This window comes from Phoxinus phoxinus (assembly GCF_949152265.1).
Source record: "Phoxinus phoxinus genome assembly, chromosome: 2".
Taxonomy (NCBI): domain Eukaryota; kingdom Metazoa; phylum Chordata; class Actinopteri; order Cypriniformes; family Leuciscidae; genus Phoxinus; species Phoxinus phoxinus.
Window position 1 is genome coordinate 8,773,754 of NC_136877.1, and position 15,534 is coordinate 8,789,287.

At 40.6% G+C, this 15,534-nt stretch overlaps 1 protein-coding gene across 3 annotated transcripts in view; it reads right to left on the reverse strand.

The window, feature by feature from the left end:
- Window positions 1-4,071: 4,071 nt before the first annotated feature.
- Window positions 4,072-15,534, reverse strand: part of kcnip4a (potassium voltage-gated channel interacting protein 4a) — a 221,404-nt gene continuing 209,941 nt past the window's right edge. For all 3 annotated transcript variants that reach the window (XM_079597624.1, XM_079597622.1, XM_079597623.1), the window contains 5 exons: window positions 14,637-14,707; window positions 13,382-13,489; window positions 9,915-10,019; window positions 7,721-7,783; window positions 4,072-7,551 (listed from right to left, as the gene is read on the reverse strand). In XM_079597624.1, coding sequence (XP_079453750.1) covers window positions 7,504-7,551; window positions 7,721-7,783; window positions 9,915-10,019; window positions 13,382-13,489; window positions 14,637-14,707 — 395 coding nt within the window. In that variant the 3' untranslated portion in view covers window positions 4,072-7,503. The remainder of the gene's footprint in view (window positions 7,552-7,720; window positions 7,784-9,914; window positions 10,020-13,381; window positions 13,490-14,636; window positions 14,708-15,534) is intronic.

Genomic DNA, 15,534 nt, shown 5'->3' on the forward strand with positions numbered 1-15,534 from the left:
CCTGTCATGTACATTTCAATTTGAAGCCTTTATACAGCTGTTTTTGAATAAAGGTGTAGTCCCTGTTAACCCTGTAAGCGTGTATGTTTTGTGTTTATCTGAACTCAAATTAATGGCTTAATCATAGCTATTTTGTACGTAGGCATTAATAATACCATTGATTCCATATACAATGAACCAGCAGGGCAGGACATTCTGAGCGGTTTATTGACTATGTTACAAAATGCACTCATCTAGTTCCACAGAGAAGCTTGGGATAGGCACACAGAGCACTAGATCTGCTCCAGACAGCTCTACCCATCACTAAGGGCCAATCACTAACACCGTAAAGCAGGGGTAGGCAACTCTGGCCCCCGAGATCCATTTTCCTGCAGAGTTTAGCTCAAAACCTAATCAAACACGCATGAACAAGCTAGTAAAGGTCTTCAGGATTACTAGGCTGCGTTTAACTCCACTTTTAGATATCGGGAACTTCACCTCGGGAGAATCCCTGCCGCCATTTTAAAGTGCGTTATACTTCGCCAAGTAGGCGAGGGAAGTTTTTTTGAACAGACCCTCGATTTTGACAGAGGGAGCGAGTCCACTCATATGTACACATCAGGCAGATCTATAGACCACAATGCAACACGATTGTGATGTCACAACAGCAACTCGCACTCCATAGCAGATTCCAAGGCTGCATCCGAAAGTTAAAAAATGCTGCCTTTGAAGGATGCATTCCAAGGTAGGAAGGTATCAAGGGACGTCTGAATCCAAAGCAAGCTTCACCTGCCTCTTGAGATTCCTTCATCAGATCGATTTTTTGAAGGCAGTTTAGATGCGAATCTTTCGCTGCCTTTGATATCCCAAAATCCAGTGCTTTGCATTTCGTGACAGTTGACCTAAAAAAATAAAAATGTCCTCTGAAAGTTGTGGATGGTGGCCAGTTTGTGTGTAAATGTACATTTTTGTCCAACATTTTCCACTTTTTGTCATTTCTAGAGAGAAATTTTTATTGTTGTAATCAAATATTTGCTTAGTTTTCATTGCTGTAGATAATTTAACCGTTATACTGTTTCAGAAGTCTGTCCGAAATCAGTTTCGTGAGGTACCTTCGTTCTTAGGGCTGCGAGGCAACAAGTCAACTACCTAAGTTTTCAGAAGCAACCCAAGTGATCAAGGGCTTAGGGCGTTCCATTGCATGAGTTCCCACTACTTGAGGAATCCTTGCAATGTAAGCTCATCTAGTCATCCTACTACCTGCCCTCTAGATCCCATCCTCTCACACATACAAGCCATCTCACCTACACTTTTACCAGCTCTCACACACATCATCAACACATCTCTCTGCGTACTGGCATTTTCCCCACCGCATTCAAGCAGGCTTGGGTAACCCCACTGCTTAAAAAACCCACGTTAAACATGCTGCTTGTGGATAGTTACAGACATGTCGCTCTCCTAGCATTCATAGCGAACACACTTAAACGAGGTGTTTTCAATCAATCTTTCCTCTCACAAAATAACCAGCTGGATTTCAACCAAACTGGTTTCAGGAACTGCCATTCAACCGAGACTGCATTACTGTTGGTCATTGAAGCCCTATGGATGACGAAAGCTGATTCCAAATCTCGAGGTCTCATTCTGCTGCCTTTGCCACTGTGAATCATCAGATCCTTCTATCCACCCTCTCATTACTGGGCATCACAAGAACTCCACTTCACTGGCTTGAATCCTATCTCCCAGATAGGTATTTCAGGGTGGCCTGGAAAGGGGAGGTATACAGAGCACATCAACTAATCACCAGCCGGGGTTCCTCAGGGTTCAGTTCTAGGACCCCTCTTCTTCTCCATATACACTACATCACTGGGACCCATCATACAGGCACATGATGTCTCCTACCATTGCTATGCTGATGACACACAGCTCTACCTTTCATTTCAACCAGATGATCCCACAGTAGCTGCACACATCTTAAGCTGTCTGGAGGACATCCCAGCATGGATGAAGGAACATCACCTGCAGCTCAACCTGGCAAAAACTGAGCTTCCCGTCTTCCCTGCCAATCCGACTCTACAGCATAATTTCACCATCCAGGGCTGCGTTTCCCAAAAGCATCGTAAGCCTAAGTTGATCGTAGAGACCATTGGTGGTAATTGTTCTACGATCAACTTAAGCTTACGATGCTTTTGGGAAACCCTGCCCAGATAGGTTCATCATCAATTACCCCATAAAGTCGGCTAGAAAATTGAGGACCAGCTGACCTTTAAAGACCACATTGCAAAGACAGCTCGGTCATGCAGGTTTGCACTACACAACATCAGGTAGATCAGGAAGACCTGATGCAATACAACTTCTTTCCCAGGCCCTGGTCATTTCCAGGCTTGATTACTGCAATGCTCTTCTGGCTGGACTTCCATCATGTTCAATCAAACCTCTCCAAATGATTCAGAACGCTGCAGCACGTCTTGTCTTTAATGAACCCAAAAGGGCCCACGTCACACACTTCTTCATCTCTGCACTGGCTACCACTCGCATCAAGTTCAAGGCATTAACGCTTGCTTGCAGATCTACCACAGGCTCAGCTCCCTCCTACTTCCACTCACTCTTACGAGTCTACATCCCTACCAGAAGCCTACAATCGGTAAATGAGTGACGGCTGGAGGTACTATCACAGAGAGCCACAAAATCACTCTCCAGCACATTTATGTTCACTGTTCCTTGCTGGTGAAACAAGCACCCTGCCTTCATCCGTAATGCAGAATCCCTGACAATATTCAAAAGACAGCTGAAAACCGGTCACTTAACCTCATCATAAAAAAAAAAAATCTATACTTTCACTTTCCTTTAATCCCTTCCTATTCTAGCTTATGCTACTCTGAGCAATGTCTGAAACTTTGTATTTTGAGCACTTCCTGTGTTTATTTGCCGCCTCACGATGAATCGCTTGCTGCATTCCTCATTTGTAATGGCGCTTTTCCACTGCATGGTACGGCTCAGTACGGCTCACTTCGCTTTTCCACTGCGTGGTACGACTTGGCTCGGCACGGCTCGGTTCGCTTATGCTGAGTTTGCTTTTCCACTGCAGTTAGTAACGCTTCAAAGTGGGTGGGATTATAGACTGATCGTTATAGTTTATCAGCTCCTCGCCAACCAACGAGAGGAGCGTCTGCACTTCGTCCACTGACCACGATTCAGCTATTTATTTTATAGATTTTTTTTTTTTTCTTTTTCTTCAAGCAAGTAGTTTAAAAACAGGTGCTACAGCATTGGCTGTTACTGGCTATTTAAATCTAGCGGGTTTGGTGTCTCGTGTCGTGCAAATACAATGACGCCGGTAGTGACGTTTCTGTCTGACCAATCAGTGATCTGCAGTGTTTTCACGTCACATTTTAGTATCGGTACGGTACGCTTGGAACCTCAACAGAGGTGGTACCATTTAAAGCGAGCCGGACCGCACCATGCAGTGGAAAAGCGCCAAAGCGTGCCATACCGAACCGTGCCGTACCATAAAGTGGAAAAGCACCACAAAGCACGCCGTACCAAGCCATACCATGCAGTGGAAAAGCGGCAATAGTCGCTTTGGATAAAAGCTTCTGCGAAATAAATAAATACATGTAAATGTAAGCAATGACAAACATCAGATTGAACGAGATGGGAATTTAGTGAGGGAAAGGCAAAACATTTTGACTTATGGCTGTGTCCGAAAGTTTAAAATGCTGTCTTCGCAGGATGCATTCCAAGGCATGCCCGAATCCAATAGTTAGCTTCACTTCCTTAGATACCTTCATCTGATTGATTTTTGAAGGCAACATAGATGTATCGTTTGATATTCCACAATCCAGTGGAATCCAGTTTCCATTCTGTGACAGTTGAGCTAAAAAAATAAAGATGGCATCTGAAAGTTGTGATTGGTCAGTTTGTGTGTAAATGTATGTTTCTGACCAGTATTTTCCTCTTCTGCTGTCATTTCTAGCTAAAGATTAGTATTGCAGTAATTACCCAGACAGTAACAGTGTCGGCCCAGATCCGGGCCACATCTCGTACGTGGATTCCACGCGTACCCGGATCTGGACCGACACTGTTACTGTCTGGGTAAATATTTGCTTAGTTATCACCAAAACTCTCTTTATGCTACCTCAGAAGGTCTTGTCTGAAATCAAATCAGTTTCGTGAGGTATACCTTTGTGCGCAAACGCTGACCGCAAAGTGATAAGGCAGAGAAGCAACAAGTCAGCCGCCTTTCAGACGCAGCCTTAGAAAGCTACAGGCTGGTGAGTTTGATCACGGCTAGAGCTAAACTCTGCAGGAAAGTGGATCTCGATGGCCAGAGTTGCCCACTCCGGCTGTAAAGCCTTCTTCACGCTCTACACATGCAGCTGGTTCTCACGTCGCTTGCAAGAAATTGTGCATTATTAGAATGTTAATGGGAAACCTCAAATACAGCAATCAATGACAGCATTGTTTTCAGAAAAGGACTTAAAAGGATCATGTTCAATGCTGAAACTCAATTACAATGAAGTCAGACAGAAAATACAGTTTGGGATGAACATCAACAAAGAAAGGCACTGATTTCTAGAGTAGGGAAAAGCTCATGCACTCTTCTCCTGAAAAAGCTAATGTCAATCAGGCATGCAGGCATCGCAAAACTAAAAATTGACAGACAATCAAGTGTTCTTATTAGACAGTATATAGAACCCAAAACAATAAACATTATTTGCATATTCTGAATAAATAAGAAAAATGTAGGATCTGAAAAAAAAAAAGAGATGCATCAAAAATGCCCATTTGTACGGATCCCCTAAAGGGACATGGTGAAGGGAAAAATATAAAAAAATATTTGTCAATGCTTTTGCGTTCTCTCGCAAATGTTTTGCATTCCCCCAAGAAACGTAGCTTTTCCTTGCAAAAACGTTTGTTCCGCTGCAAAGCGCTCAAGGTTTTGCGGGCAAACGTAAAGTTCCTCGTGGGAACGCAAAAGCACTTATTTTAATCTCATATTTTTTCCCCACCACCATGTAACTTTAGGGGCGCCGTACTTTGTAACTTATGAAATATGTACACACATTTTAAATACAAATCAGTGTAATAATTTATTTTCTACAAAGCCCCTAAAGGGACAAAACATTTGCGAGAGAATGCAATTGACAGTTTTTTCCCCCTCCATCTCATAATATTTTCCTTTACCATGTCCCTTTAGGGGCTCCATACTTTTCAACCCAATGTCTGGACTGGCCTCTATATTTATACAAAGTTATAAAACTCTTCTTATTATCTCTCATTCTCTAGTATACATGTTATATTTAGACTTCCATTAAAGTCACGTGATCACTTGTCAAACTTTGAGAATTATTGTGTGGTAACTGCTCCAAATGCATGATGAAGGAAACATTTGATTCGCATTATGATTATGATTGTAGGAAGCTTGTTGCAATTGGGCTTATGTGTTTCTAAATACAGCATTAGAATATTAGAACGATATTGGAAAATCTAAATATTGACGGTGTGTTATCGTGTAATTATCCAATTTGTCTCTACAAAAAGTATGTTGTCAGCCACGTTGTGCTGTAACTGAAGTCACTTACCACTAGGTGGCGACGGTGGAGAACATTATAACTCTCTTGTTGGACTACATTTATAATTGATTTGTTTTTATGATTTGCCCACAGTTAAATCATATTCTATAAAAATTGGGTGGGAGGTAATACGTTTTAACATCCTGAAATCAATTGAAGATGCTAATACAGGTTTATACAATGCACTGAAAGACACGAGACATTTCTTTGACATTAACTGAGCTCTTTTGCAGACACAAATACTGATGGTCAAACAGAATAAAAACCTCTGAGTGAAAACATAGGCTACTGTACGGCTACAGGCAGCCCGATGCGCTTATAAATAAACCCACACAGCTCTGAGAACAGTGATACAGTGTTGGAAACATGTAAACATAATGTGACATTTTTCACAAGGACTTTAACTAAGATACATATAAGCAGCATTACTTTGTAACAGTGTTTCCTAAGACAAATACAACATGTGTGCTTTGATTCGCTTCCAAATCTATAACATAACATGTTATAGATTGCTGGCCTATAACATGTATATTGTTACAATAACTTGTTCTAGTTGGCAAATGATTCTGAACAAATAATAATCATAATAAAAAGATCTATTTTAAATATATTTTAGAAAACAAACATCTTTATTTGAATCTTTCCACCTGTTTTGGCTGGACCCGCTGTTGTAGTAAGAACATTCTGGAATGATTCTGTAGAAATTTAAAGGCTGCAGATTCACATGTTTGTACTTATGGAAATAAAGAAGGCAAGAGGTATGAATTATTACTGATGGTTGTGCTTAAGAACACAATTAATCTGTGTTATGTGATGAATTTGTATGCCATGTACCTTTACTGTATGTGTGACAGATTAGTAACTTAACAAATGAATTGATGTGACAATGAGTGTTAAACCACAAGGGCCAAATGGTTGTTTAATCAATGAGTAATCATTGTAATTGTCTGTCAAATATTCTTTATAAATTCCTGAATGGATGGAGGGCAAATGTATGAAATGCACCTCTAGATGTAAAATGGCTTCTAGTCATATTCAATTTGCAGACATTTGCAGAAAAAGCCGATTTATGCATCTATGGAATTGAATGGAATAGAAGAGTATTTCCGTCATAAATAAATAAATAAAATTATATATTTTTTTTATCATAAATAAAAAGGATAATTGCGACTTTTGTTCTAGCAATTGTGCTTATATCTCAAAATTCAGACTTGATCATTTTTCAATTGCAGGTTTATATCTCACAATTCTGACTTTATTATTCACAACTTTTGGGTAAAAACTCCATTAATTTTCGCCATAGGGAAATTGATTTTTAATGATAACTTATAAACATTTAAAGAGACCTACTGTGAGCTACGAGGTTGTTAATCGATATTATTTGCGTCATTATTTGAACTTGTTTTTTTTTTAAGCGGAATTTGTGGTGAAAAACTACATTATCCACGATGCTGAACAGAAAATTCCACTAATCGGAGATCAAAACATTCAGAAGCGCTCTTTAGCTCCGCCCACTCCCATGAAGCACGAGTAATCGAGTCTGCCTCTTAAAATACATAAATTGTTGTTTATATATATGCATATTTTGCAATAAACTTAAATGATGGTGTTAGCAATGCTTTCAGTCAGATTTGTGTCAGATTCATATTTTCAGTCAGATTTGTGAGATAAAAAGTCACAATTACCTTTTAAAAGAATTTTTCCGTGGTGGAAACAGGCTTTTCATAAATTGCTGTACTCTAAATTAAGGTATAATTATTATTATTTTTACAGGAAAAGGATTTGACAAAAATGTACAAAATAAATTTTCTTTGATATTAAAAATGCTGTTCATTTTGGTTTATGGGTGAACCACTGCTAGTAATCAGACGCGTCTCATCGAGGACTTCGGAGTTTGTGGAGTATAAAGGTGGTTATATGAGCTGGCCCGCCAACAGAGTCCATTCAGACGTTAAATGACGTTCTCAAAAAGCTGCATTGATCTCATGATGTTCTCATCCTGTGGGGAGCAAATGGACACTTTAATAAAGGACAGTCCTCAGGATGACACTCTGCTGCAGGCTCAATGAATAAGGAGCTTTTCTCTTTACTCAAGAAAAACCTATTGTAAATGTTTTCAAGAAAGACATTAATGCAGAACATCACATTCATACCAAAAATAGGCTTACATTTTGACAGCAGTCTATAAATTCATCTATAGTGACCACTCCATCCCTGTTTTTGTCCATTTTCTGTCAAGACACAAAAAGGGTCACAAGGTCAATGTGCTCATGTGAGCTTGCTCATAGACATTTTTCTTGCTTAGAATTACATCTAGACAATCTATGATGACATCAGCAGAAACTAGATCTGTAAGATTACTGTAATGTATAACAAGACATAGATAGGAAAACATTCTGGAAATGTACTTGCTTTACCAGTAAATACTGAGGTGAAGTGCTATTCAGTCCCACTTTATATTAAGCGTCTTTAACTGTAGATACACTAATGTAATAAACATTTACATTAATCATTTGATACAAATCACTTATTGTGTGTACATGTTTTTACATTGTATTGTATTTAATTACAGCTGTATTTTTTTAAGTTTTGCATTTCTGTAATTACATCTATAATCACACTGTTTCTTCTACACTGTTAAACTACCCTTACATCTTAACCCACCCTTAAACCTACCCATACCACCAAACCTGTCCCTAACCTTACCCATATCCCCCTCAATAGCAGTATTGTTTTGCAATTCAAAATATTAAGAGTACTTAATTGAAATATCTGTTATTATATATATATATATATATATACACTTTTGTTTTTGCCCCCATTTTTCATGAGCTGAACTCAAAGATCTAAGACTTTTTCTATGTACACAAAAGGCCAATTTCTCTCAAATATTGTTCACAAATTTGTCTAAATCTGTGTTAGTGAGCACTTCTCCTTTGCCGAGATAATCCATCCACCTCACAGGTGTGGCATATCAAGATTCTGATTAGACGGCATGATTATTGCACAGGTGTGCCTTAGGCTGGCCACAATAAAAGGCCACTCTAAAATGTGCAGTTTTATCACACAGCACAATGCCACAGATGTCGCAAGTTTTGAGGGAGCGTGCAATTGGCATGCTGACTGCAGGAATGTCCACCAGAGCTGTTGCCCGTGAATTGAATGTTCTTTTCTCTACCATAAGCCGTCTCCAAAGGCGTTTCAGAGAATTTGTCTGTACATCCAACCGGCCTCACAACCGCAGACCAAGTGTAACCACACCAGCCCAGGACCTCCACATCCAGCATCTTCACCTCCAAGATCGTCTGAGACCAGCCACCCGGACAGCTGCTGCAACAATCGGTTTGCATAACCAAAGAATTTCTGCACAAGCGGTCAGAAACCGCCTCAGGGAAGCTCATCTGCATGCTCGTCGTCCTCATCGGGGTCTCGACCTGACTGCAGTTCGTCGTAACCGAATTGAGTGGGCAAGTGCTCACATTCTATGGCGTCTGGCACTTTGGAGAGGTGTTCTCTTCATGGATGAATCCCGGTTTTCACTGTACAGGGCAGATGGCAGACAGCGTGTATGGCATCAAGTGGGTGACCGGTTTGCTGATGTCAACGTTGTGGATCGAGTGGCCCATGGTGGCGGTGGGGTTATGGTATGGGCAGGCGTTTGTTATGGACAACGAACACAGGTGCATTTTATTGATGGCATTTTGAATGCACAGTGATACCGTGACGAGATCCTGAGGCCCATTGTTGTGCCATTCATCCACGACCATCACCTCATGTTGCAGCGTGATAATGCACGGCCCCATGTTGCAAGGATCTGTACACAATTCCTGGAAGCTGAAAACATCCCAGTTCTTGCATGGCCAGCATACTCACCGGACATGTCACCTATTGAGCATGTTTGGGATGCTCTGGATCGGCGTATACGACAAAGTGTTCTAGGTTCTGCCAATATCCAGCAACTTCGTACAGCCATTGAAGAGGAGTGGACCAACACTCCACAGGCCACAATCAACAACCTGATCAACTCTATGCGGAGGAGATGTGTTGCACTGCGTGAGGCAAATGGTGCTAACAGCAGATACTGACTGGTTTTCGGACCCCCCCAATACAGTAAAAATAGGGCTTTTGTGTACATAAAAAAAGTCTTAGATCTTTGAGTTCAGCTCATGAAAAATGGGGGCAAAAACAAAAGTGTTATACTTTATATGTGTGTGTGTGTGTGTGTGTGTAATAGTAGTAGTAGTGGTAGTAGTAGTAGTAGTTAAAGGCACCTAATATAAAGTTTGAGCCAATTTTCTATTTGAAAAACAATCAAGATGGAATAAATGAGATATGGAATATACTGATAATGTTCGATCTCACCTGGAAAAATATCTCCACATGCTGTCGTGGAGTTTCCTCTTTAAGTGTGGGATATGTGCATCTTCCCATCATGTCATAAATAGACTTTATGATATCTAACATTTCCTGTGAATACCAAACAATAGACATGCATGTTTGTTGGTGTTTTTACATAATCGCTTGTCATGTGAGTGATTTTCTGATAACACTTAGTAATAAGATTTAATTTAATCATGAACAGACAATACACTGGAAAAATCAGTGTAGAACAATTTTCACTCAGAAATTGCTTGTACATTTCACAAACAATTACAAAGAAATTGCTAGAAAAACTTACCTAAATCTGAAAGTTTTGAAAACATTTTTAATATAATTTTTACAGTGTGCAAAATATTACAGCATTTATTAATCTAGGTAATAATAGTTCCCATTCTGTCACTTCGACTTTGTTTCGAATGAGAGAGAAACACCTCTTTTTGCATCTCTGGCCATGCCCCTGGACATACGGATGACTCATCTGTGCTTCCACCTTCGGGTGTGACAGTACAGTCTCTGTCTGACGCAGAGTTGGTAGCCGTGCTTTCATGGGCCGCCGCAAGCATTGGGCTTAAGTGGACTCATCCGGTCACGGTTGGATGTTTGGTTCCTGGGGTCGGAGAATGCCGCTCAGCCACACTCAGTACGAGGCGAGAATGCCGCTGTCCTCCGAGCAGAGATCGTTGAGACCAATCTTAGATCTGCGAGTTCTGAATCGAGCCCTGTACAGCCTCCCGTTCAAGATGCTCACACAGAGGCCTTGTCCACACTAATACTGTTTAGTTTGAAAACACATATTTTTCTCTCTGTTTCGGCCTTCTGTCCACACTGAGACAGCATTTTTATTAATGAAAACAAAGCTTTTTTAAAACGCTTTCCAAAGTGGATAAATTTGAAAGCGTTGTTTTCGCGCTGTAGTATGGACTGTGAAAACTAGGGTATTTGAAAATGATGATACATGTTTAATCATGTGATGCATATTGAACCCATATATATTCATGTTTATAATGGTATTGTGCCTGTTATGTGCATAACACTGACACTGACAGTTGCTAAAATATGTTACTTTACTCTTCATATACCAGTCCTGTAAAGATGACAGAAAAGTTACATTGCATTTTTGCATTTTTTGCCCTGGGCAAAACATTAGAGCAGTTGCGTTTTAGACCAAACATATGGTGACTGAGTGCGACCTGGACGAATGTGACGACCATCAGTGAATGGCAAGATATTTTGCTAAATTGCGCGATAACTTTATTATTTATTTTTCCGTCTGTCTCATCTCAGCAGGCTATTGTAAGGTTTTACGCATTCGCAGTAAGGTGAATTTAGCATTTGCTGACCTTTCAGGGTGGATGAGAAACTTTTGGAAAACCCCCGAAAACGCTAGTGTGGACGGAAAGCATTTTTTAAACGAAAACGCCGTTTTCAAATGTACTGTATCTGGATTAATGTAGACATAGCCAGAGACACATCCTCTCATGTGTTCAACACCAAGATTGTTTTTTGGCAATAGACCTGAAGGACACATACTCTCATGTTCCGATCCTTCTTCGGCACAGACCGTTTCTACAGTTCGCCTTTGAAGGACGGCCTCTTTCAGGATGTGCCTTTCTCCTCGCGTCTTCACAGAGGTTGCCCTTGCCTCACTAAGGGAAGTGTGTATTCACATACTTAACTAACTCAACGACTGGCTAATCCTTGTTGTGTGCACACAGGGACCTGGTCCTAGATCACCTAGCCTGATTGGGACTTCGGGTCAACTGGGAAAAGAGCAAGATCTCACCAGTGCAGAGCATTTCTTTTTTTCGGTGTGGAGTTGGAGTCGATCGCCATGACAGCATGTCTTTCACAAGACCGTAAACAGTCAGTGCTGAACTGCTTGAAACTGTTCAAGCACAATAGCGGGTAACCACGACAAGGTGGGTGGCAGGTTTTTCGGGAAGCAGAACCTGGTTGTTAGGTTCCTGAGAGGTGCACAGAGGTTGAATCCTACAAGACCTTGCCTTATCCTCTCTTGGATCTTTCTCTGGTCCTACACTTCCTCCTGACGAGAGAGGTGAGAGCTTGTCTTTGCTTTGTCTGGTGCACACTTTGCACGTATACCTGGACTGCACGCAGAGCTTCAGGAAATATTAGCAGCAATTATCTGCTTTGGAAGCCAGCAGAAGGGGAAGTCTGTCTCCAAACAGAGACTGGCCCACTGGATCATGGACACCATACTCCGGGCTTATCAGACCCAAGGTGTACCGTGCCCATTGGGAGTAAGAGCTCACTCCACTTGGAGTATCACAGCCACATCGGCTCTGGCGAACGGTGCTCTCCATGCTCTGCATGGAACCGGATTCTTCTCGAGTCTTAGGTAACAACAGGTAAAATTCGGGCAACTGGTCCAGTTAGAGTTTCCCTTGAATTGAACCCTGGGCCACCCTTCTCCATCATTAAGCACTGTTACGGTAGATGAGTTCGGTGGAGGACCTCACTACCAGGCCCATTACTCGTGGTATGCCCATTTTCAGATGAGCCCTTGTAATCTGGCTAGTGCTTGGTATGTAGTGGTTTCCTAACAGTGACCCCATATTATATATTCTTTCACTGTCCAGTTTCCCTGTCGGTGAACCCAGTGTCTTCCACTGGACGGAGCTAGCTCCGACACCAGGTCGCTGTGGTGGGAAGTTTCCCCCTCGTCAGGTGGAGCCCACCACAGGGACTCTTCCCTATGTAGTACTCCCCACTGGTGAGTCCATAGGATGTATTCAACATACTCACCCTCCCCTTTTGGGTAGGATGTGGTCTCTGCAGTGTTCCATTCTCAATGAGAAAGAGAACACTTCTCAATTTTAACCACCAGGTGTACTTCGGCCTTGAAGTAAAACTTCTTTTGAATCAAAAGAGGCCCTACGGCTGGAGTGACCTCTTCTTAGAGATGAGGAGGTCCCCTTCTTAGGGAGACCTGATGTAATTTACCCTGGGAGTTGGTAGGTTGCGAGTTAGCGTAGCTGCACTTGCTGTTGGCACGTGGAGGCTTGCCCGCATCTGCCATGTCTTGTGACACAGTTCATTTGTGGCAATTAGTATGGCACCCCCCTTGTGTCTCTCATTCGACACAACGTTGAAGTGAGCGACAGAAAGGATACGTCTCGGTTACTGGTGTAACCTCTGTTCCCTGGTGGAGGGAACAAGATGTTGTGTCTCTCCTGCCACAACTTGAACTGTCATTGAGGGGTTGAGACGCCATCTCGGCTCCTCAGAACAAACCTGAAGTGTATGAAGCATGCTGGCTGCCTTATACACCCTTATGTCTATTAATATTAATTTATAAAACTCTAAATGTTAAAACTATTTGTTTATGTTAAAAGAAACTATAATAATAAATGCTGTTCATTGTTAGTTCATGTCACCTATCAAATTAATTTGTTAATGAAATGACCCTTATTTTAAAGTTTTGTTACCTCTTTTGTTATATATCCATCTTTATTAATATCGTACAGGTTAAATGCCCAGTTAAGCTTCTCTTGAACGGTGCCTCGTAAGAGAATGGAAAGACCCATGACAAAATCCTGTGATAAAATGAAAGACATTGAGAAATCAGTATAAGTTGCATAACAACATACATGTGTAATTTACAGAGAGAACATGATTCAAGATTTTTCTGCTAAACAAACTGTTTCATTTCACAAGATGATATTATACCTCATGGTATTTTAATGGTTGTATCATCTCACTAATTCAGTCGGCACGCAAAGGGCATAATGAATGGTTTGATTTCACATTTCTCTTATGTAAATGGAAATAAATGTCTTTAATAAACACATAAGCATTTTTTCTCCAAATGATGAGAGAAATTCTTTCTGGCTGAACCTTTCACTTGAGCATTCAAGGTTTTTAATGACCAGATATGACAAAATAGGTCTTAGTGGGAGCTAAACGGCTAAAGGACAAGCCAAGCGCTGTTGTTAAAAAACAAGATGAGGATATTCTCATTTAGTTTAATTACTGTATCGCTGGGGACCAGAGATGTTTGTTTATAGCCAAAGAATGAAATCCTTGTTATGTGCAAATTGAAGGTTCAGTGGTGTTTAAAATGTTTCCTAATGTCTCAGTAAGATACAAATTGCACAATATGTAGTCAGTCAAGACATTGATGCACCAGCGGTCAACTTGAACAAATCATTTATTTCTGTAATAGCTCCAATTGTGTTTATCGGTAGTTGGTGCATAACATGCCACTGGCACTGAGGTTTTGTTTTTCAGGATTTTAGGTTCAAATCAATAGGGGAAAGAGTATTTAGGAGCTCTGTCTGGTAGAGCTGCACGATTCTTGATTGAGAATTGAGATAGATTTTTTTCCCCCCACAATTTAAAATAGAGATTACTATTCACTATTCTCTACACACACACACACACACACACACACACACACACACACACACACACACACACACACACACACACACACACACACACACACACACACACACACACACACACACACACACACACACACACCTTTATATATATATATATATATATATATATATATATATATATATATATATATATATATATATATATATATATATATTTAGGTGTGTGTGTGTGTCCAAATGTGAAACTGCTGTATTATTAGGTTTGGTTTACTATTAATGCCATGCATGCAATAGAGATTGCATTCAGTCAGAATGCTCCATTAGTATTATTACTTACCTCAAAACTGACAGAGCCATTGTGGTCGGTGTCGAATGCATCGAACAGAAAATGTGCATACGTTGATGCATCTGAAAAATATAACGGGAAACCGCTCAGCTTCAGTCCCAGCAATGTCATTAACTCATTGCACAGCTAATTATGTTCAACAACCAAGGGGATGCATTAGCTTGCACAAGCTATGATCCATTATACTATAAATAATACAAATAGTGTGTGTATGTGAATGGGCAGGAAATGAGCAGGGTCACGTGAGAGAGATTTGTCACAAACCCTGACAAATGATGTAGAGAAGCTCAAACCTATAATTATAAAACTACTCCTTTGACTGTGCAGTGGCACAAATCATGTGACTCGAAAGAGAAGAGAATCACCATTTCCTCTGAGAGACTTCCAATCAGATCAGTGGTGTGTGTGTGTGGTGGACTCCTGAAATGATGAGGAGAAACTCCCATCGGGGGCTTTTTAGTCATTTAAGTTCATGTTTGATTTCTATTTTATGTTATACAGTTTCTAGGTTGAAGACATAGGGAACATCATTCAGCTTACACTATCAATAACAAAACAATATATTACAATTATTATTAGATGTGTGTGTGAATTACCTGCGTCTGTGCAGCATCTTTCTACTAATAGTGAAGCTGTGAGGTTCAAAAACAGCGATGTTACCCCCTCTCTAAGAAATATAATATAGCGTTTCAGTAGCGAAGATATTTATAGTCGCGGAGCAGCGTTGAGAAATTTCTGTGCTTCTGAATGTTTCTGTGTGTGCGCAGCTAAATCTCCGATCTCTGTGTGCGAGTGCATTAATATAGAATACGGTTATTAAATTGACTGGAATTACATGTGCATTAAATGCTTTTATACCACAGGGCTGTTGAATGCTTGAATCTGATTG